Raw genomic sequence first — 21,807 nt, 5'->3', positions numbered from 1 at the left:
AAAATAAATGAACATGATCTCATTCAAAAATCCAATATCTTATTGACATATGTGGTGTTCTTTACCTTTGATTGGCACCAGCATGTTTCGACTGCCCTAGGTGGCTATTGTTTTATATGGTTACTATTGATTATGGTGGACTTTGAATGTGTAATAAATTCATTTTCCTGCATTTGTGATAAGTGTCTGATGACTCTCGTCTTTTTATAGAAATGGTTTTCCTTATAAACACAGAAGAAAAAAGGTTTGGCCATGAAGCCTTTCTCGCCCTGTCAATAGCCGAAATACAAAGATAAAGTGTAGCTGAGCCTTCTAGAAAGGATGGGCATTGAGAAATGGGTTGGAAAGGGTGAGGTTATTTTTGCTGGTTATAGAGAGGGATTATGAAAGTATTTAATACACTACTTGTTTAAAGGTCTCAAGGTAAGAAAAAGGTGTGTGCAGCCCTACAAAAGTCTTGAAAGCAGTTCTGAATGGTGGTATTAACTGAGAACTAGAGGCAGGCTTTCGTAGCCTTATCACTATTTAAGAGGTTAAAAACAGTGTTATAAAAGATTTGTTTGTGACTGGTGTCAGTATGCTACTTTTTCTGAATTTTGTACAGAACAACCAGCAAGCAGCAGCATTTAGCATAGAATGTTTTGGAATCAGACAGCATACTTGAAGACCACTTCAGCAGCCGAGACATACAGCATGATGATAAAAAGATGTGCAAACAAACGTTATTCTGTCTGCCATGCTCCCTGCAGAGTCCCTGAGTCTGGTGGGAACTACACTACTGACCAGGATGTACTCAGTGAAGATAAAACGGCTTGTCTCCTACTGCAAGGAGTCAATAGAGAAACATGTTCTCAAACAAACTCATCTGATTTGAAAAAGAAAATCAGATCATCATAGGAGAGTAAAACAATATTGCACAGAGCTGTGTGTATTCTAAAAAATATATTTTAAGGGTCTTTCACTAATTTCCATATTTTTTGTGATTTAAATCCAAATGGCAAAATTGATTCTAAAGTAGCTAAGCTGTGACTATAACACGGATGGAGGATTGTTTCAGATCAGATATTTCATCCTCAGTTTTGCTATTCAGATTTATTTTGCTAAAATTCTGTTTAGTGCTTAGCCCTGTCAGTCTGTGTTTTGTGAAACATGTACAAAATGTGTCATTCAAGTGTATCATTATTGGCAGGTACAGCATTTTGATAGGATTTTCTGCACACCTGATACCTTAATGACATAATCACCTTAATTTTATAACTGGAGAATCGAAAATATATAACAACAAAATGTTGTGTGTTTTTTTATTTTTTTTCTGTCCCTCTAGTACATATATAAATATAATTTCACAAATGATCATTTGCTAAGAGGACATAGTGACATAACGCATGTAAATAGAAAAATGATCAGGCCGCATTCCCACCCCAATCCCTCTTGTTTTATTTATTCATCTCATATAATTACATTTTTCCAATGTATGTCCACTTCAGGGCCCCATATCACATCGGTACTCTGGACCATCACTACCACTTCTTAAAATCTCACAGCATTGCAAATTACCACTATCCAGTTATTTCTCTTTGACACTCCATCCTTAGACCGTGGCCACTGTCATGTAAGGGAATTTTTGCTAGCTTCATATAAAATAAAATTAGGGAACTGAAAGTCTATTGAAACATCAAAAAGTAGGTGAACTGTCAATGTTTTGCTTTTCAAAGAAAATATAAAGAAACTGACCATGTATTCTTGTCTCTCTGTAGAGAAAACTATTGACCGAAAAACATATTTTTTTTCCATTTCACAATGGCTTGGTTGATTGTATACCCCGTGCCAACAGCATACAGATAAATATACAAGTATACCTACCCCCAGACATTGTTGATTGTTTACTGTTTGGATTAAGTAAGGATTGTATCTGCCCTTGTAGGGGCTTTGCATGCTGTGCTCTGGCACACTGCCCTTGCATGTAGACTATTATATCACTGAATGCGTGTGAATACTTTTTCCTTTTGTGCCACCCCAGGTTAACATTGTACCCTTCTTTCCTTTATACCTTCACAGCTGCTGCAAGATACAATTTCTGTTCTTCTGAATTTGTGTTCCAGTAAAGATGGGGTATGTGTTAGAGAATTATGTGAATGAGATAAATTATTATGTGATCTATGTAAAAACCAAAACCACAGCAAAGACATACTTTTGAACTTGAAGTGAATGCTAGAAATAGCACCATGTATCCTTGACCTGTTTTTATTATGTCACATGGCTTAGAGTAGAACCCAATGCCCCTGACTTGAGTGTGTGAGCAGTTAGTTTGCTGTTTGTCTACTGTATATTTCTCATAGTATAGCTATGAATTGCATTTATAGGTTTAAATAAACTGACTGGGTTATTTACAAAGTTTTTTTACTATCTTATGTTAAATTCTGATAAAATAGAATTGTGATAGAATTGACTCAAATTTGCCCCAGGGCTAGTTGGGTATCCCTAGATCGCATCTAAATGGGTTGAGTTTGGGTTTCCCTTCTGTTAAGAGTTTGATTGTGGACAGTGAATAATAAAGCTAGTTGAAAAAAGTAAGGAAAACCCATGGGCAAAAATCTTCCAAATTCACCTCTGGATGTCAAACTTGAAATGCAATTCACTGTCAGCTGTTAGGGGAATTTAAAATTACCATAACTAGAATGAATTCTGACCTTTTGATATTTTTTTTTTTTTTTTTTAGGTAGCATGATACATCTCTAATTTCCAATTTCCATTTTAGGGAAAATTTTGAAATTTGCCTCTGAATTTAATTTAGTGAATACATGGTTGTCCCCAAAATGTGTTCATTTGGAGGCAGATCCTGATCTTAGTGAATAAAGCTATGAATGTACATAAACTAGTAACGTTCTGCTGCCGAAATATACTTATATTCTCTTAAAGATGACTGACGCGATTAGGTCATTGATAAAAACTTCAAAACACCTTAAAATATTTTAAAATGGAAATGGGAGCAAAATAAATGGCTTATTCACTTAATTGTAATTTGTGTAACATTGCCAATTAAATTCCAAAGTTTATTAAGCTAGTGAATAAACTCCTTAATGAATTACAGAAGTGATTTCGTTTTCACGCAGAGCTTTGCAGCTAGATTGGAAATAGTCTTAAAAAGGTTGGCAAAGAAATGATAAAACATATTAATTATCGCCATGACATTTAGGGCATGTGCTCGTCATATAGTGATAAAGAGCAAAGTGTAAATCACTTGAAGGTAGATTGCTTATGTTATTACCTAACAATGGGGAAAACAAATCTAATTTCCTTATCAGTTCCAGACATTGTATATGATTGCAGTGTGCTTTACCTGTGCTGATCTGTCTGTACTGGGAAAAAAGGGTCATAAAATGGGAGAGGGCCTATCCACCTGATGTTATCTGTAAGCTATGTGCTACTTGGAACACAATGTACATGAGTGTTTGCTAAGCACACACTTTTTTTTTTTTTTTTTTTATATGCAGCGTTATGAGGTGAGTGGCATGATTGGGAAGGAGGTTGGACCCTTGGACTGCTATGTCCAATCATGGAGCAGTCCTCCCAACAGCATTGTGGCCCTGGAAGAAATTTGTCTGGAGCGAGCAGGAAGCAGCTAAATCGGATATGGCCATAACGTGCTCTAATTTGTCTGGACTGTACCATTCGTTGGCTTTAATAATACTCTAAGGACACTAAACAAAATACCTAAGTACCAGCACGTGATCAGAACATTCTGCCCTTGGCTATTAGCACCTGCATGTACCCCCAAGAAATATTGAGGCATTTTCAAAACTGATACAGTATTCAGACAGAAGTATTTACAACTCTTACACACACGTTTGGTGGCTGTTAGCATGTCTATCTTTCATACATGGTTAATGTAAAATTACTGCATTAACATTGAATATTTATTTTTTTTAGAGTTATCACCTGACCACCATAGTGTAAAAAATAGGATACCATTCTGGTGTATTCACAAACCAGTGAATTGCAAACCAGATTTTTTTTTTAGTCTCAGGTATGGTCATGAATTGGCTATTTAGTCTACTTTTTCAATGTGGTCGCCAATCTGCTATAGTTCACTGAATAAGCCCCTATGTTTTCAAAAATGCATTCTATGGATAAAATTCAGTATGTAAAATATCTGTGCAGCTCATAACCCTCGTAGGACTGGGTTTATGAATGTTTGTTGGAGCATACGCCAATAAACAAGGCGTTTTAGAAGGTAATTAAGTGATAACGCTTAGCTCTGCATCTCATGAGGACTTTGTTATGCTATGCATTCTCGAACATCATAGGAAATGTGGTCCACAGCAGTTTCAGGAGTAAATGTTTCTAAGTGACTCTTACCTGGGCCTGAGGGTTTTTTGGTTAGGTTTTCATTGGTCAGATTAACAGCCATTAGCCAGTGTTCAATTCCTTGTTTTGATGATGTGATATTGCTGGCTTTTAGCATGTTGTCAACCTCCTGTGATGAAGTTCTAGGACACTTTGAGGATTTAGTATATCACCATAATAAGATCAGCAAGTGTAAATAAATGCATTAGATTAAGGTTTATAATCTTGTTGTTTTTTTTTTTTTGCGTGTTCATTTTAGCGCTGTGTGTGGTTATAGTTATGTGTTTTTAATAGGTTTCCACAGGATGAGTTTTGTTAATCAGATATTCAGAGTGATAATTAGTCATTTGAACCTATGTGTTATGTCCAGGAGCGGCCAACTGACCACCAGACTGTTTTCTACCACCCAACACTCAGTCATTATTTTACCCTTTTGAAACGTTAAGCATTTATTCAAGAGATACATGCTGTGGAGCAGCTAATAAATGGTTACATTTGCATTATTAGATTTACCAATTCACCAGAGTTATCCAACTCATTAGGAGAAAATTATTAAATACCAGTTGAGTATATTTGTTTGATAAATTGTTTTTAAGTGGATATTTGTATTTATTTTAAATGTAATCTTTACAAATGTGTGTAACCAACAGGGTAGAGGATGAAATACTTAATCTGTAACAACAGTGATAGGATAATAATGATGAAAATAGACAGAAACTTGTATATTTTTGTTTTTTTATTATTATTAAAAATGCTGTAAAAATTATCATATAAAAAGTTGAGCATGCTCATTTTCTGTTTCCCTAATATCTACAATACAAAGGGTTTTATTTTCCTGCAAAATCACTTTTACAAAATGTACCATCAATAGCTGCATCGGTAAAGTATATAGAAAACTACCATTACAAAAATAATTTAAGGAAAAGGGAAATGTTTTAGCTTTTTCGTTTATAGTATTAGTGGAAAGAAAATATATATATATATTTATAGTTCTATTTTTAGGGGTAGCACAGTCATTTAACTACACATTCATAAAAATACAAAGAGAAACTGAAGACCAGCACAATTTCTGTTTGGCACTGCCCAATATCATAACTTTCCCATACAGTACGTCCAGGTTTGCAGGGATAGAACACATCTGACATTCTGACAGCAGTGGATCTACAATTCACAGCATGCTCAGCCAGCTACATCTGCAGCAAATGGTTGAGCATGCTGTAAATTGTATTCCACTGCAGCTGGAATAACAGAAGCTGACTTTCCCCTGCATAAAGGCACAAACCATGTATTTAAGCTGATGGCTGTTCTGCAGGGCTTCATTATAGGCACTAGCAGGACCATACGCAGTATACGTAGGGATCAAAAGCTTCCTGATCTGAAAGGCCATAAAAATATTCATGAGATGTGCCAGTAGCAGAATCCCTTTAGCTGATCAAATTGGGATACTGCTAGCTGGTAGCTGTGGTGTGTACAAGGCAGCATGACTGAGGCTGCCAGTCCCACTGCACATCTTGTACACACCCCCACGTGTTTCTCACCAGTGAGCCAAGGCTGCAATGAGATGTGACTGCAGACCGCTCGACAAGGCACGACTAATCGAGTAATTAGTAATAAAAGTGCAGTGCAAGGCACGAGCTGGTCTAAGATTGCACTTTTTACATCTTGAGTACCAGATTTGTGGGCAAACTCCCATCTGTCACCCACCCTCAGCAACACAAATGTCATCCTTTGTATGTCAGCGGGACAGCAAAGCACTGGGCACCCTCCTGGCACACAAAGGTTTGTAGAGACACCCACACTGTCCCTTTTTAGCATGGCATTAGCAACACAGTTGTAGATTCTTATTGCACTAAAATAATAATAATAATATTTATATATATATATATATAAAAACCAAAGTGACAGGTCTGTGGCTCAGTCTTTTAAGATGAGGGGGTATGAGTCCATTGTCCATGGGGTGCAGGCAGAGTGCAGACCCTCCTCTCTCAGGTTAAGGAGATGGTATGAGGTATTGATAAGTTATGATAGTCCTTGGCTTGGCCTGGCTGGCACAGTTACCGGCAATCAATGCTGCCCATGTTGGAGAGGTAAGTGCCAGATGTGGCTGTGGGGGGCAGCTGTTTAAAGAAGTGCCTGAGGTTTGTCAGGTCCCTGGTGAGGAGGTCTATCCTCTTGTGGAGCTTCTCGTTCTCAGAGGAGAGCTCCAGCAATTTCTGCTGCATGTCAATGTTGCGCTTCTTCGCCTTGTCTCGGCTTTTACGCACGGCGATGTTGTTCCTCTCCCTCCTCTGCCGGTACTCCGGGCTGTACCGGTCCACACACTTCTTCCCGGACCGGTCCTTGGTGCAGGCTGTGCCCGCGGTGGAGGCAGGGGACGGGCATGCTGAGCTGGTGGAGCTGCATGGCTCTGGGGAGGTGGGCGGTGTGGGCTGGAGGTTCATGCTGGTCTGGGCACAGGTGGCAATCTGGCATGGCAGGGAGGAGGACATGTCACTGTCACTCCATTCAGGTTCCTGCTTCAGCTGCTGTAAGTGGGTCTTGTTGTTGCCCTGGTAGGGGGTAGCCAGTAGCCCGTTCAGATAGTCCTGGGCGCTCTCTGCCCTCTCCCCAGCCTTGTGGTTGCTGTTAAACAGGTCAGCAAACAGTTCGTCGTTGCACAGCTCCAGGTTGGGCACGGAGGACATGGAGTCAATGTAAGAGCTGAAGTCGATGGCACTCTCATCATCGTAGATGGCGGGTGCTGAGCTGAGCTCCGCCAGGTTACTGCTGCTGGTCACCGGGTGCTCGGGCTCCTCGCACATGGCCCTGGGCTTGCAGGGGGCAGGGGAGCCGCTCAGGCGCTGCTCGTAGAAGTTGGCAGACTCCATACACCAGGCGGCATATGGGGACACACAGCGGGCCTCCAGGCTCATGGACAGGGCACTCATGTGAGGGCTGGGGTGCTGGCTTAGAGTGGCTGTCTTGCAGGGTGCTGGTTGAGGGTGGCTGTCCTGCAGGGTGCTGGCTGGGGGTGGCTGTCCTGCAGGGTGCTGGCTGGGGGTGGCTGTAGCACGGCTGTCTTGCAGGGTGCTGGCTGTGAGTGTCTGGAGCACTGCTGGCACAGTTGCTGTCAGGGCGCTCTATGAGTTGCTGTCAGACTAGCCGGTCCCTGTGGCTCTGTATGAGTTATGCCTGCTGAGCTGCTGGATTTATAGTAGCCCGTGGCTCCCTCCCTCTCCCCTGACTGACGTCTTATCAGAGCCTGGGAGGGCGGGGAGACGGCTGCCAGGACTCAGTGTGCGGGGTTGGGACTGCTCCAGGGCTACACTTACTGCCTCGTTAACTCCTTCCGCAGGGAAAAACCTCATATTTACTGGAAGGGCGAGCTGTATGCAAATCTCCTGCAAACAAAACCAGCTCACGGGGTGTTTAATCCTTCCAAGTGAGCCTCACACAGGTGAGGAGTGTCCTGTACCTGATCCAGGGAGGAAGAGACAGATGGCTTTCCTGGGCTACCTTAGGTTGACAAACCAAGCTGTGAGAGACCCCCAGGAGTCATTGCCTCCCCTCTAAATATTCTTGTAACATACTGGGTTTATGTATGAAGACTGGTGGTGGGGCAGCGTTCTAAGAATGGAACGATCAGCACGGACATTCCATCAGATATCATGGGATCTGCTCCAGTTTTCGAACTTTGAGCAATGATTTGAAGCATAGCTCTCCCACTGTGCCTTACAACTCCCTACAATCTAGTTGCATTTTATCCAGCTGATATATTTTATTTGGGAAGCTACACTCGTATAACTAATATTCAGCTATGGAATATAACTTACTAGTTTGTGATCTCGACGTCGTTTTATGCTCAGCCAACATTTTCTGGCTGAGCATCATGGGAATGGTAATTTGCCAAACTGGATATCCGTATTGGAAAATCCGAGTGTAATATATATGTGGCGATTGAAATGATTTACAGCTAGTGAGGGGGGTTGTTAACCAATGTATCCATCATTTGACAGGTGTTTATTAATTTATACCTGTATCATTCACACTTAGTGCTTCTATGACCTTTACACTGCTCCTATTCAAATCACTGTGAGTCATCACAGCATGGCAGAGAGTATAATACGTTTAACTGTGTTCCCCACTATCCTCTGTGTCCAGCTCACTGTGTTCTTTTATGTTATGTAATAAAAGCAGGAGTGACATGCAGAGCAGAGCCATTTCCTCTCACTGGTGAGGAAGTAAAGAATTAACCCTTAGTGTTAATATTCTACTTAGCCCTACACAGATGTTATCATCTGTTAGAACCCATTTCACAATTGATTTCATTTCTTTTTTTTTTGATTGAGGGGTGAAAGGGATATCTAGAAGTTGAGATCAACCCTTTAAATTTTAAGGCAGTAAGACATACATTATTCTGCTTACCCAGACTGAACTGAATTTAAAAAAGGGGGGGGGATAAACCATGTCGATATACATTCTTCTAGTTGTTTTTTTTTTTTTAATTATGTTTCATTGGTATAACAATTAGATAACGACTATATTATTATTATTATTATTACTACCTTTATTAATGGATTCTTACATTGCCCTCACTATTGTTTGGTAATCTCCCAGATACAACTCCAGCTGGAGAAGCCCTCTAAATATAGCCATGTCACTCTTAGCGAATACAGTAGCAGATTTTGAGAGGAACGTGTTAACTGTGCATTGATCCCATAAATTCATGCTTGGTAATTGAGTACAGAGCTTTCAAGCTTCTCCTCTTTGCAGGGAGCAAAATACTTCCAGGCTCCATGGTGCCAGCAAAACATGCTGCCCCTGTGTTCCTCTTTAAAGCTCATGTTGGTTTATAGTCTCTTTTTGGTTAGCTGTCTCTCTCCTCAAGACTTCAGTTCAAAGTAAAACAGTCCCCCCCCTTCTGTAAGTGCAACATAAATGATAGTACAGATGCGGTGATGCTTTTGAAGTTGGACACTAAATGTAGCCTAAATGACTTTTTTCCTAATTTTATTTGACATTGATGAAATGGATCCTATTATTTTTGGCTGGCCGTTGTTTAGAAGAGGTAGAGCATTCCCCAAATTATTCAACCCAAGCATTATAACAAAAGGTATCCTCGGCCTGTTAACATTTAGTTGGCAATCCTCCCCAAATGTTTCCCCCAACAGTATGTATGGGTGTTTTTTTCTACTTCAACTTATTGACAACATAAATAAGTGTATAATACAATGCAGATCTAGACTGGCTTTGGTGTTCCAGCTGCTATGAGTTATAACCCCAATCATGTATAGATGTGACCTAACCATGATGGGAGTTGCAGTCCACGGCAGCTGGAATATTGTCGGATATTGGCTTCTAGTACAGAGCACTGTCACCTTGATCTTTGGTCGGGTTGTTATATAATTTGGATTATATAGTTGTTGTTTTTTTATAATATTTTTCAGTATCACACCATTGAACCATTTCTCATAGTATTTTAGTTTTTTCTAGGCATGTGGGCTGATGAATACAATAGCCATTGCTGTCGCCCCAATAGTGGTGGAAGTTTGAGCACAGGGCTAAGCACTGTGTATTTTTCATTATATAATAGTGTACATGTGTATTTTTCTACATACTCTATCACGTGCTGCTGAGTAACAGTATATGCAACTGCATGGAGAATGTTTGTACCATATCGGAAAAAAAAATCTAACTTAAAAAACAAAGAAAAACAAAGCACAGACATGTTCCCACTAGGGTCACTCACTTTATATGGCAGACGGCTCCCCTCTGGTGCACTGTAATCCATGCAAACGCCAATGATTGTGTCTGACTCCTTAGGAATGTCTGCATATTATCAGGGCTGGATGGAGATGGTGATTATAATGAGTGTGTCTGTTCACTTTGTGCAATGGCCTGGAGATCAACTCTTCAGTGCTATCTGTATCAAGCAAACAGCTGTAAAATTGACAGAACAATCAATGGTCTTTTCATACATCTTATCCAAAGCAGTACCCATTTACTAATAGAAAAATGGAAGTCATTTTCATGCCCATTAATTTGTTGTCATACTGGGTTGCTTTTTGAACCTCCTCCCTTATGGCTGATGGCATAGTTTAGAAGTGTATAGGAATCCATTTGTTGTTCAGTTATTTAAGCAGAATTGACAATGGTGATCCCAAGAATAGGCTGTCTTTACCTATAACTCCCATTTTATAGTCTTGCATTTTTAAAATGAATACCTGATCATGCATGTACATACGTCTTGTGGCATTTTACCCTACTCCCCTTAGAATGTAAGCTTGTTTGAGTAGGGCCATCAGCACATTCTGTCCTTCCAACTTGTCTTCTTTCAGCTACTCGTTTGTTAGCCCACCTAATGTACAGCGCTGCTGAATTTAACATTCACTTCTAACAGCAACCGGTATTGGTAGGGTCAGAAACCAGTAACACCCATCAACAAACCGTGCAACAATGGCAAGTATGACAAACAGAAGGATATGCAGAAGTAAGCTAATAAGTGTGACTTAGAGACGGGTCTAATACTTCGATTAATAAGTGACCTTTGCAACCTGAGGCTGTTGTAAGCGTGGTCACATGGTCCACAACAAGTTTCATGCCAAAGGTTAGCCATCACTGATCTAGATTTTGCCCACCGCCAATTGTATTCACTAGAATAACCTTTAACCCCTTAAGGACACATGACGTGTGACATGTCATGATTCCCCTTTATTCCAGAAGTTTGGTCTTTAAGGGGTTAAAAATGGTTTTGATTTTTCCATCTGCAACGTTTGATTTGTAGGTGAAGTTGTTATGGGAAGACCAATCACGTTACCTGATTAGCCAATATTTCTTTATTAATGCCAAGCGGTGGTCAGATCATATGGCCCAGTTTCACATATTATCTGGCTTCAGTTGCAATGCGATTGTAATTGATTTGCCATGAAGATCACACAATATGTACCTGTAATAATTATTATTTTGTTAATTTCTTCTAATCAAAACAAGATGGTGACATGTGTTAACTGCTGCAATATCACAAACTACCCACATCACATGAAAATTATTATTTTTTTTTCAACTGTATTTTTTATTCAAATAACAAAACTCACAGTCAAGTGGCACAACGTGTCCAAATCCTGATCTGTGTCATTTCTCAGAACATTTGGTTTTTTTACTAGCCTGTTTTCTTTACAGGGAAATTCCCTTGCCTAACTTGTTCTGCCACTTAAATCCACTCTTCCTCAGCCCTCCACATACCGGTACTTCTCATGGTCACATTCCTGAGCATGGACACAGAGTGGAATCTGATGCCATCTAGTGGTTTGAACTATATTGCTTGCCCATAATCAACTTGGAAGTTTGTACGATATTTAAATTTATTTTATTATGTTTTACAGGAAATGACAACACAAACCATTTTAATAGTTCTTCCCTTGCTTCTGTCACTGTAATGATGTCACGTAAGCATACCTCCTACACATTTATTTACACTGAGGGTTGTGTTTAACATCAATCACAGCTACTTCATAGAAGCCTCACTGTCAGTAAATGGGCATTTCAGGGTAGAGTCTTCAAGCTCCAAACCAACTTCATGTCAGTGATGTGGTTATGGTGCCGGCAGTTCCCCGGGCCTTCTTACTTTTAAGTGTCAACAGTTTAACCCTTAAGTGAAATCTCCAGGTGCCAGTCTGGTTTCGTCTTCTCTGGCTATTCAGATATGTGAAAACATTGGCTACAGCGATAGGCGAAGGAGTTAGGCTTTAGTAAAGTACTGCTATAGAAAAGTATGTTGTTTTTTTCCACTCTTGGCGGCCAGTGGAAAAAAACAACATACCATACTTTTCTATAGCATTACTTGCTAAGGGTAGTTAGTGTTGAGCTTAGAGCATAGACGTAGGCCAGTGCAATAAACAAAATACAATACATTGCTGCAATACTGTGCATAAAGCAGTGTAAAGTGCCACACTACACTTACATGTTAATACATTCATACTGTGATGTGTCACTTTACACTGCTTTATGCACAGTATTGCAGCAATTTATTGTATTTTGTTTATTGCACTGGCCTACGTCTATTATTGCATTTAATGATATATGCACTTTAGAATATAGTATTTGCATAATAATGGTATAATATTTTCTATTACGTATACGGTTTGAAATAATACAGTCTGGGAGGCACAGTGAACCTTATCTTTATGTACTACAGATGATAAGAAAGCAGGACTGGTGTCTGCTGGACTCCACAAAAGTGTTTAACCCCTTAAGGACCAAACTTCTGGAATAAAAGGGAATCATGACATGTCACATGGTTTAACACATAACGGTAAGCAGGCGCTGGTAGACTTTGGTCAACATAACCACTTCACTGGTATGAAGTGGTTTTGTTGTGCGGAATGGTCCCGTAAGAACTAAAGTGTTATCGTCATTCGACCCTTAAGGTGTTAAATAGTTCTAAAACATACTAATATGTGAACTATTTTTTTCCTCAAAAATGACAACAAAGGTAAAGCGGAACTGTCACCTCTCTGGAAGTGATATCACCACATTCTCTCACTTTAGTAAAAACTACTGAAGCGCTAACTGGGGCTTAGCGGTGTAGCAGAAGTTAAAAACACCTCTGCGATACTTTCCTGTCCAGGACAATGTCATTGCCTGATCCTTGATGCTCCAGGCATTCATGCATACTCCAGAATCTGCATGGGAATGCCACACAAGCATGTGTACTTGGACATTCCTTCCAGAGTGCAATATGAGCATATATGGCACAGTGTGAGTTAAAGGGACACTATAGGCACCCAGACCACTTTGTTTCATTGAAGTGGTCTAGGTGCAGTGTTCCTGTCCCCTTGTAAAACATATATATATATATTTACATTGCAGGGTTAAGGCTGCCTCTAGTGACGGTCTCCCATATAGCCACTAGAGATGCTCCCTGACATTTCACAGAGTTTAACTCCGTGAAACATCGCTGGACATCCTCACACTTTACATGTGGACGTCCAACATCTTGCCTTAGGCTCCCCCCTTGCGCTGACTTTGGAGATGGATCCAATGCCAAGGGACATCTGTGCAGAATTTATGTAACTTTTGTAACCCTTTATTTGCAAGTGGGGGGACAGATGGACACCATAGTGCTAGGAATACAGATTTGAATTCCTAACACTATAGTGTTCCTTTAAATAAGTTTTCATTACATGCTTTATCTGTGCAATTGTACAGCGCTGCGGAAACCGTTGGTTTGTTAAATAATAGCAGATAAATCCCATTATGTCTACCTACTTGTTACATGAGGGTGAACACAGATCAAACCTATTGCTGTATATAAAAGATGATAGGAGCTGAAAAATTAATCTTTTCACATCAGCACATGATAGCTTAAAGGGCACCTGTGGTGCCCCAAACTACTTATGCTCGTTAGATTGAGCATACGATTTTATCTATAGATTGTGTTAGCAGTTTTGCTCGCAAATGTATAGATTAGGAGAAAAACCTATTTAGAAATAGTTTTTCTCTCCCAGCTGTCTGTCAGTGCCGAGATGTTGAATGTCAAGGTAGAGCAGAAAAGACCTCCCACAGAATGTCCCTCTGCTCTCCACCCATAGAATCCACAGCGCATGTGCTGTGGTTGCTAAGGAAACTCCCTAGCTGGTGGTTCTAGCGCTGGCTAGGGAGTATAGGAACGGAGTGATTTGACATCCCTCAGTTCTGATGGCAGCAACCAAGCCAGCTTGCCAACATCACTAAAGAGCTTTGCCCTGCTTGGGGATGTGTCTTAAGCAGAGTAAATCAAAGATGACCTCAGGAGGAGCAGAGGTGGAGGGTACATGAAGAGTAACATCCACAAAGTGGCACTGGAACAGAGGAAAGGTGAGTAAATAGTTATATTTTAAATTGAATACAGCGTGTATCTTTGTGATATATGATGTATTCAATGTATATGGGACCAATTTCAGGTATTATTTTCACAATAGGTTCACTTTAATATTTCATTAAAGTGCACTGTTCTGACTGTTTTATTAATCACATTTTATAACATAAGCTTTTTATTCAATTACTACTGACTAATTTTTATGCTGTTAACAAACTCAAAAACTCTGTTATTGGTGATCATTCGCTAAACTGGTTTTGATCGTATGTATCGGATCGCTCGCAATATGTGTCCATTTCTGACAGCGACTCCCTCCCTCTCCCAGTCACGTGTGGTGTTCCCCAAGGTTCCATTCTCTGCCCCCTACTATTTACATTATTTATAAATGATCTGCCTAATGTATGCAAATCCTCAAATGTACACATGTACGCAGACTACACAGTAATCTATGCAAGCAAATCCAATCTACCGCAGCTTGAGGCTGTGCTCCAACACCAGTTTACAGAGGTAGAAAAGTGGATCTCAAAAAACAAACTCTTACTGAACACTGACAAAACTGTCAAAATGATCTTTGGAACAGTACCTAAATTACACAAATTCCACAATTCCCACCTATCCATCAAAACAAATTCAAATGGCACACTGACCGCAGTCCACTCTTTCAAATACTTGGGTATGTTGTTAGACCCCAATCTATCTTTTGGCCTCCACATAGAAAACCCTGCATCTAAACTTTATCCAAAACTAGGTGCCTGGTACAGAAACAAATCCTGCCTAAGCCCTAAAGCAGGGATAGGCAACCTTCGGCTCTCCAGATGTTGTGGACTACATCCCCCATAATGCTCTTACACACATAATGCTGGCAAAGCATCATGGGAGGTGTAGTCCAAAACATCTGGAGAGCCGAAAGTTGCCTATCCCTGCCCTAAAGTAAAGGAAAAGATTGTACAGCAAATGCTTATGCCAATCATTGATTATGGGGATGTAGTATATGCATCTGCATCGCAATCCCACATTAATAAACTCAACACATTGTATAACTCGTTCTGCCGATTTGTGCTACAATGTAATTACAGGACCCACCACTGTGACATGCTAAAAGAACTAAACTGGCTGTTGCTGGAATCCAGACGCACCCTTCATCTTTCCAGCCTTGTGTTTAAGAGCTTTTCTGGGAAACTCCCACCCTACCTGAGCAAAATGCTCTCCTCGGCTGTTCCCACCTCCTATAACCTCAGATCCAGTACCAACACTTTATTTAGTCTACCTCAATACAAAAAGAAAGCTTCCCGATCCTCCCCCTACAGAGCACCGCAATTGTGGAACAACCTCCCGCACACTTTAAAATCTTCCCCAAGCCTAAAGTCCTTTAAGAGATCCCTCTCTACATACCGCAAAACAGAATGCACCTGTCATGGTTGATTATATATTTCCTACCTGTTCTATGTAAAATGTTGTATTTATTGTGTATTAATATTGTTTTTGTATTTTATTGTCCCTAATTGTAACAATGCAATGATTTGTGGACCCAGGACATACTTGAAAACAAGAGAAATCTCAATGTATCATTCTTGGTAAAATATTTTATAAATAAATAATATTCCTGTCCTGTTAAGTGACCTGTGTTTGCACATTCCTTCTAACCTACTGTATGGTTCTTCTGTTTGGATTATTTCTCAAAGGAAGGAAAGTGCGCCCTCTGCTGTTTACACTTTATGTAACATTGTATTTTGGGTCCAATTTGATTACTTAGATCATTGATCCATCTCTATCTCTGTCCTTCAGGCCTCATCTCACTCACATACTCAGTGAAGCTCTGCATTTAGTTTTTTGCTCACCACTTCCCATCCACCCACCCCTCCTCCTGCCCACCCAGGTCCCCCTTAGATATATAGCATGCTCCTCCAGCTGTTTGAGATTCTCACTCAATTACCTCCCCATTCCCTTTATATTTTACTAATAGCTGCTTCTCTCTGTTAACTCTTTCAGCCATCACCTCAAAACGTTCCCTGCTACCTCTTGTCTCAAATCCCCATTGTATCCTTTAGATTGTAAATTGTAGATTGGGCTATCTAGCTAAGCACTTTGTATAAAAGAGCTCCAAGGGCTAGCTATCAGCTTACGGGCAGGGCTCTCTCTACGTCTTGTATTTGTCTGTGTATAGTGTACGTTCTCCACTACTTGTACAGCGCTGCGGAATCTGTTGGTGCTTTATAAATACCAGTAATAAATAATAAATACATAAATTAAGGTTTACCATCTAGTCTTGGAAATATTGTGCCCTGATCTGCTAATCAAGTATTAAATTTTTCATCTACTAATGAATTAAAGACAGTTTTATTATTTTTATAGTGTTTCAAACACATTTCTCCTGAAATGTCTTTATTGAATTGAGACAATGGGGTATGCAGTTACCCTCTTGCTTTGTGAATGTGGAGTGGTCCTTTAATGGTCTGAATTATTTTTTTAATGAAGACCAAGACGTTTTAAGGGGTGTGTGGAAGTAAGCAAGGCACAGCTTTCCAGACTTGATAAGTGTAATCTAATATGTTTGTAAATTAATTGAAAAGAAATCCTGGGTAATGAATCAGGCAAATCATGAATGTTTTTAAAACATTTTTTCCAATATATTTTTTTATTATTTTTATATTATTCACATAATATAAGATTGATTAATCTATAAAACCGTAATTATAAGTACGATTCTCCAATTATACATATCCAAGCTGCCTAGACAATACCTAATTTATGCGACTAGATGTTTAAATCCGCTCTATAAAAGGTCTATGGCAGCTTACAAATCGTAGAAAATAAAACAAGACAAGACATGGTCTGCGCGACCAGTGGAAGTCCCCCCCTCCCTTTATCATACAAATCTAAAATGAAAAAGCAAAATATGGGGGCGGGGCAGGACCGCCGAGCTGAACGGTCGTGCACAGTTGGAGCTCCGTACAGCATCGGGACTTACATCTACTTTGAAGTACCTGCCTCGGCATTTACAAAGCCTGAACTACCCAACTACATGTGGGAGTAACACTGCCAACACGGGCACCGGTATCTTACCAGTGGAAGAACCGACAGCGCAACTGAGGCCTACCGGGTGGTCGACGCCAACTTTATTGTTGAGCTTAAACTGAATAGTTTTCTATAGTTGGTCAATATGACATGTCAATGAAGCACAAGTAATCCTCAGGTGTGTGCGGAGTGAACCAATGCTTAAGTAACTCAGTAGACCAGACTAGAACCTACACGACTGTTATCTCTTGTTTATATTCTATTATAAAATTGTGCTCGTATCATCTTCTACTCCAATTGTAATGCGAAATGCCAAACCTGTGGACTGCCGTTGGGGTACCAAAGGCCTGTATGTATTACTTTCACGCACAGCAAAAATAAAATAAATAAAAAATAATAAGAAAAAAAAAAGGAAAATAGAAAATAAAAGAAAGGTCAAACATTATAGACCTCAAGATCTGAATTTACCCAAGGCTCCAAAATTTTGATATATGAACCAAAGCATTAAAGAGCTGAAAAATAGCCTTACTCCATCCTGCATTGAAAGTTTACTTGATTTAAAATAGCTATTAGCGACATTTCCTGCTTTTTATTCCACATGATATGACTAACTTCATGGCCATAAAGATCTGGATAGTCAACAATTTGCCTCGTTTATTTCATTCCACACAGTTTTAAATGTAATAAGGCTTTTTCTGGAGAAGGTATGAGTTTTATCTTTAAAATATCTGAGATTATTAGATAAACCTTAGACCATGTATTGTGGACTAGTCTACAAGACCACCATACATGTTCAAGTGTTCATTCCCTTGGGCCACATCTCCAACACAGGGCACTGTGATTAGAATACATTTTATGCATTCTAGTGGGGACTAAATGCCATATATGCATTATTTTATAGTGTAATTCTTCTATATTTAAACAATGGGTAGCTCTCCCAACTTGTAGCCAGTTATTAACCCGTGCCATGCTATCTATCACTGTCTATCACTGTCTTTAGACCATGCAGTCTGGGCTCTCACTCTATTTTCCTCTTCCAGGAATTTCAAAAACCAATCACCTTTTTGTTGTTATACCACTTCATCTTGTTCAGATCTGGGATGTTATATTCAATTATTTCGATGGGAGTTTGAGTTATTATTTTATATTTTAATCCAATGCTATTCTTCATTTTCCACCAGAAAGAAATAATGTTTTTGATAACAAAAATCCCTTTAGAGTTGTCTATAAAATGTTTTGCTATTAAGTTATTTAGCCATAAGAGATTGTTATAATTCTTGATATTCAATATTTTTTGTTCAATAATGAACCAATCTTCAGTTTTAGAGGATAATGAATAGCATATACATGCATCATTGCATAAATTCAACTATAAAGGCCCACATTAGGGAAACCCATGCCCCCCTTGGACTTATCTCTATATAGAATTTTTGTGGCAATTCTTGGTTTCTTATTTGACTAAATAAATGTTTCTACTGCGGATTGAAATTGTGTGCAGAAGAAGAAGAAAGGAAGTTGAAGGGCGATTAGTCTCGTATTGTAGAGCCATCTAGTTAATATATGATTTAATAATGTTAATTTTGCCCATCCCTCATAGGGGCAGATTTCTCCATTTTCCCAGTTTTTTTAGAAAGTTCATTTAATAGTTCTTGATAATTCATCTCAATTAAAGATAGAGGGTCTTTTGTAATTTTGATCCCTAAGTAGTCAATGTATTTATCTTTTCACATGAATGAAAACTTATGAGTAAGAATTACCATTTCGTTTTCGTTCATTCCCACTGACATAGCTTGTGATTTATTAATATTGAGTTTATAGTTAGAGTACTCTCCATATATTTTAATCTCATTTAAAACGGATTCTATCGATGTCTCAGGGTCCATTAAAGTCAACAGAAAGTCGTCTGCATAGAGACTAGCCTTGCTTTCAACATGCCCAATAGAGATTCCTCTAATTTCATTATTATCGCTAATTCTGTCTGCCAATGGTTCTAAAGATATGATATATAGAAGAGGGGCCAGTGGAGAGCCCTGTCTAGTACCATTCCTGACTGTGAACCATTGGGAGGCAAAACCTTGCCCCACTATTTAGCTGCCGGATCGGAGTACAAAGCCATAATAAATGTTATTATATTTTCACCGAAATTAAATCTTTTGAGTATTGCTTCCAGAAATGACCAGTCAACCCGATCAAATGCCTTTTCCACATCCCGAGAATGAGTGTGACCATAGAGATTTTATTGTTTAAGGCAAAATCTATTATATCACTGATTTTCCTTGTATTACCATATGGTTGACGACCGCTAACAAAACCTACTTTTTATATATATATATATATATATATATATATATATATATATATATATATATATATAAATTATGAGCTATTATTTTTTTTGTCACTCTTTTTATTGAAATTTTGTTTTTATCATACGGGTCATGAAACACATGAAACTTATAATACACATAGTTATGACCCATGCGGGTCATGAAACACATGAAACGTATAATACACATAGTTATGAAGCATATCATGGCATAAACAATAGCGCTACTGTACAGTTATGTATTAGGGGATGTGGACCTGCAGTGGTACGGTATCAGGTGTGTGTGAACTGCTTCGGGAGAATGGGTGAGTGGCAATAATGGGCTTAGGGTAACCCTGACGGGTTTTTGAGTTATGGCCTTCTTCTATGTGTACCCAGGTCCCAGGAGGGCCTGGGGGGGGGATAAGTAGCATGACTTAATGTCGGGAACTCTGCAAGCGTGGAGAGTTTGTGGACAGTTCCGTGACGCGTGACCACCAGGAATCTGGGAGACCTCCAATGGTATTCTATTCCCGCTTCTCTGAGGGTGCTGGTGACTTGGTTCAGCGATCTACGCCATTGTAGCGTGGATCTGGTGAGGTCTTGATAGATGTGCGCCTTCGAATGTTAGTGGCGTTTTGCCCCGGAGAGCAGTCATCAGGATTCTCTTGTCTTGGGGGGTAGCACAGCGAACTATCACATATCGGACCAAGTTTGGAGCTGTTCTGCCTGAGGGTGGCAGGCGGTACATCCCGTCTGTGTTAAATTTCTTGGCCTGTGTAGGTGGCAGGATGGCAGCCACAAGACGCCTCAGATAGTGAGGTAGTTCATCGGATGAGACGGCGTCTGGCACTCCCCTTATCTTTATGTGGTTTCGTCTTGTTCTGTCGTCGAGGGCGACATAATGGAGGGAGAGTGCTTGTTGTTGGGTCTGGAGGGCCATTACGGTGTCTTGCAGGGTTGTTAGTCCCTGTTTGATGTCAGTGACATAATTCTCCGTGGACTGCACCCTGTCTGCAATAGCCTGCACGTCAGTTTTAATGGCTGCTATGCTGGTCGCCAGGAGGTTTTTTATTTCCCCGATTAAATGCTGGAAGTCCCGCTGGGTGACTGGGGTAGACCCATCTGTGGTTCCCTCTGGCGTTTGTGCCTGTTCTGGAGGTTGGGCAGGCGGAATGGGACCCCTAGGTACCTGCACGGTGTCATGTTCCGCTGTTCCCGCCATTTTGGCTGGCGGCCGTTGTTGCTGCAGCATGGTGCCTATGTCCCTGGACCCTGGTGCCGTCTCCGGTGGAGGTTTTTGGGACCGACGGCCCATTTCCGCCTGGTGAGGTAAGTGTGCCGTGTGGGGGTCGTCCACTGCCAGATCCTCAGGCTGTTCAAGTCCGTCCAGGAATGCCGACCAGTCGAGGGCTGCTACAGGCTTGTAGGCCGCGGGTCTGCGCTTCCGGCGGTTTACCCGTGCCGGACACACAAACGGCATGGGAGGCTGCAGGGCTGAGTACAGACGGTGCCCCTGGTCAGGAGTGGGTCTATTGGGGTTTTTAGTCCCCTCTTGTCAGGCTTTATTGCGGGTTTCGGTCGGGAGCCGTGCTGTGTTGCGACCGCTCCGGCTCGTGGTCAGGCTCCGCCTATTAACTTTTTAATTCTATCTGCTAATATTGCAGAAAATATTTTGATATCACTGTTGATTGAAGAACGGTTGACTGCACTCTCAGATTTCCTTAAAACGTAACTTTTATTGAAATATTTAAGAGAAGATCAACGTTTCAGTCCCTCTTGTGGACTTTCATCATGATCCTGATGAAAGTCCACAAGAGGGGATGAAACGTTGATCTTCTCTTAAATATTTCAATAAAAGTTACGTTTTAAGGAAATCTGAGAGTGCAGCCAACTATTTCAATTACCTATATATATATATATCACACACACATACACCTTACATAGCACAATGACTTATGGGGCTGGCATAGATTTTTTTCCAGGGCTGCTTCGTATCCCCAGTCCAGCCCTGTATATAGGGAAGAATAGTACTCTCTGAATGCGGAAGCAATTTGATTGGGGGACCTTGTATTGATTATCATTTCAAAGATTCTCTCCTTGAGAAAGGAATTTTTGAGTTGATTTGATAGATATTTGTCTGCACAGGTCCCCATGTAGAACCACTTCTGTTTCCATTTAATGACAATTTTATTTGCTCTATCTTGCATTGATTTTCTAATTATGCTCTTAAATTGATCTATTTCAAGGAGAGTACTTTGATCCTTGGGGTTAATTTTCTCTAACTCATCTAATTTTAAATATG

The 21,807-nt window shown here is 40.1% G+C and overlaps 2 protein-coding genes across 5 annotated transcripts in view; one reads left to right on the top strand and one right to left on the bottom strand.

Moving 5' to 3' along the window:
* SPIDR (scaffold protein involved in DNA repair) overlaps positions 1-5,062 on the top strand; it is a 536,808-nt gene extending 531,746 nt beyond the window's left edge. For 2 of the 4 annotated variants that reach the window (XM_063451403.1, XM_063451402.1), the window contains exons 19-20: positions 2,059-2,112; positions 3,495-5,062. In XM_063451403.1, coding sequence (XP_063307473.1) covers positions 2,059-2,112; positions 3,495-3,626 — 186 coding nt within the window. In that variant the 3' untranslated portion in view covers positions 3,627-5,062. Of the gene's footprint in view, positions 1-210; positions 2,113-3,494 lie in introns of those variants that run through there. The other 2 variants (XR_010090743.1, XR_010090744.1) reach the window with 2 other exon arrangements.
* Positions 5,063-5,065: 3 nt separating this feature from the next.
* Positions 5,066-7,535, bottom strand: CEBPD (CCAAT enhancer binding protein delta). The gene has a single exon (XM_063451429.1). It carries the CDS (start codon positions 7,272-7,274, stop codon positions 6,402-6,404), a length of 873 nt encoding a protein of 290 aa, XP_063307499.1. The 5' UTR covers positions 7,275-7,535; the 3' UTR covers positions 5,066-6,401.
* Between the last annotated feature and the right edge of the window lie 14,272 nt (positions 7,536-21,807).

Source organism: Pelobates fuscus, chromosome 4, assembly GCF_036172605.1.
Source record: "Pelobates fuscus isolate aPelFus1 chromosome 4, aPelFus1.pri, whole genome shotgun sequence".
Taxonomy (NCBI): domain Eukaryota; kingdom Metazoa; phylum Chordata; class Amphibia; order Anura; family Pelobatidae; genus Pelobates; species Pelobates fuscus.
The sequence above is the reverse complement of the archived record's forward strand: the minus strand, read 5'-3'. Positions and strand labels throughout refer to the sequence as shown.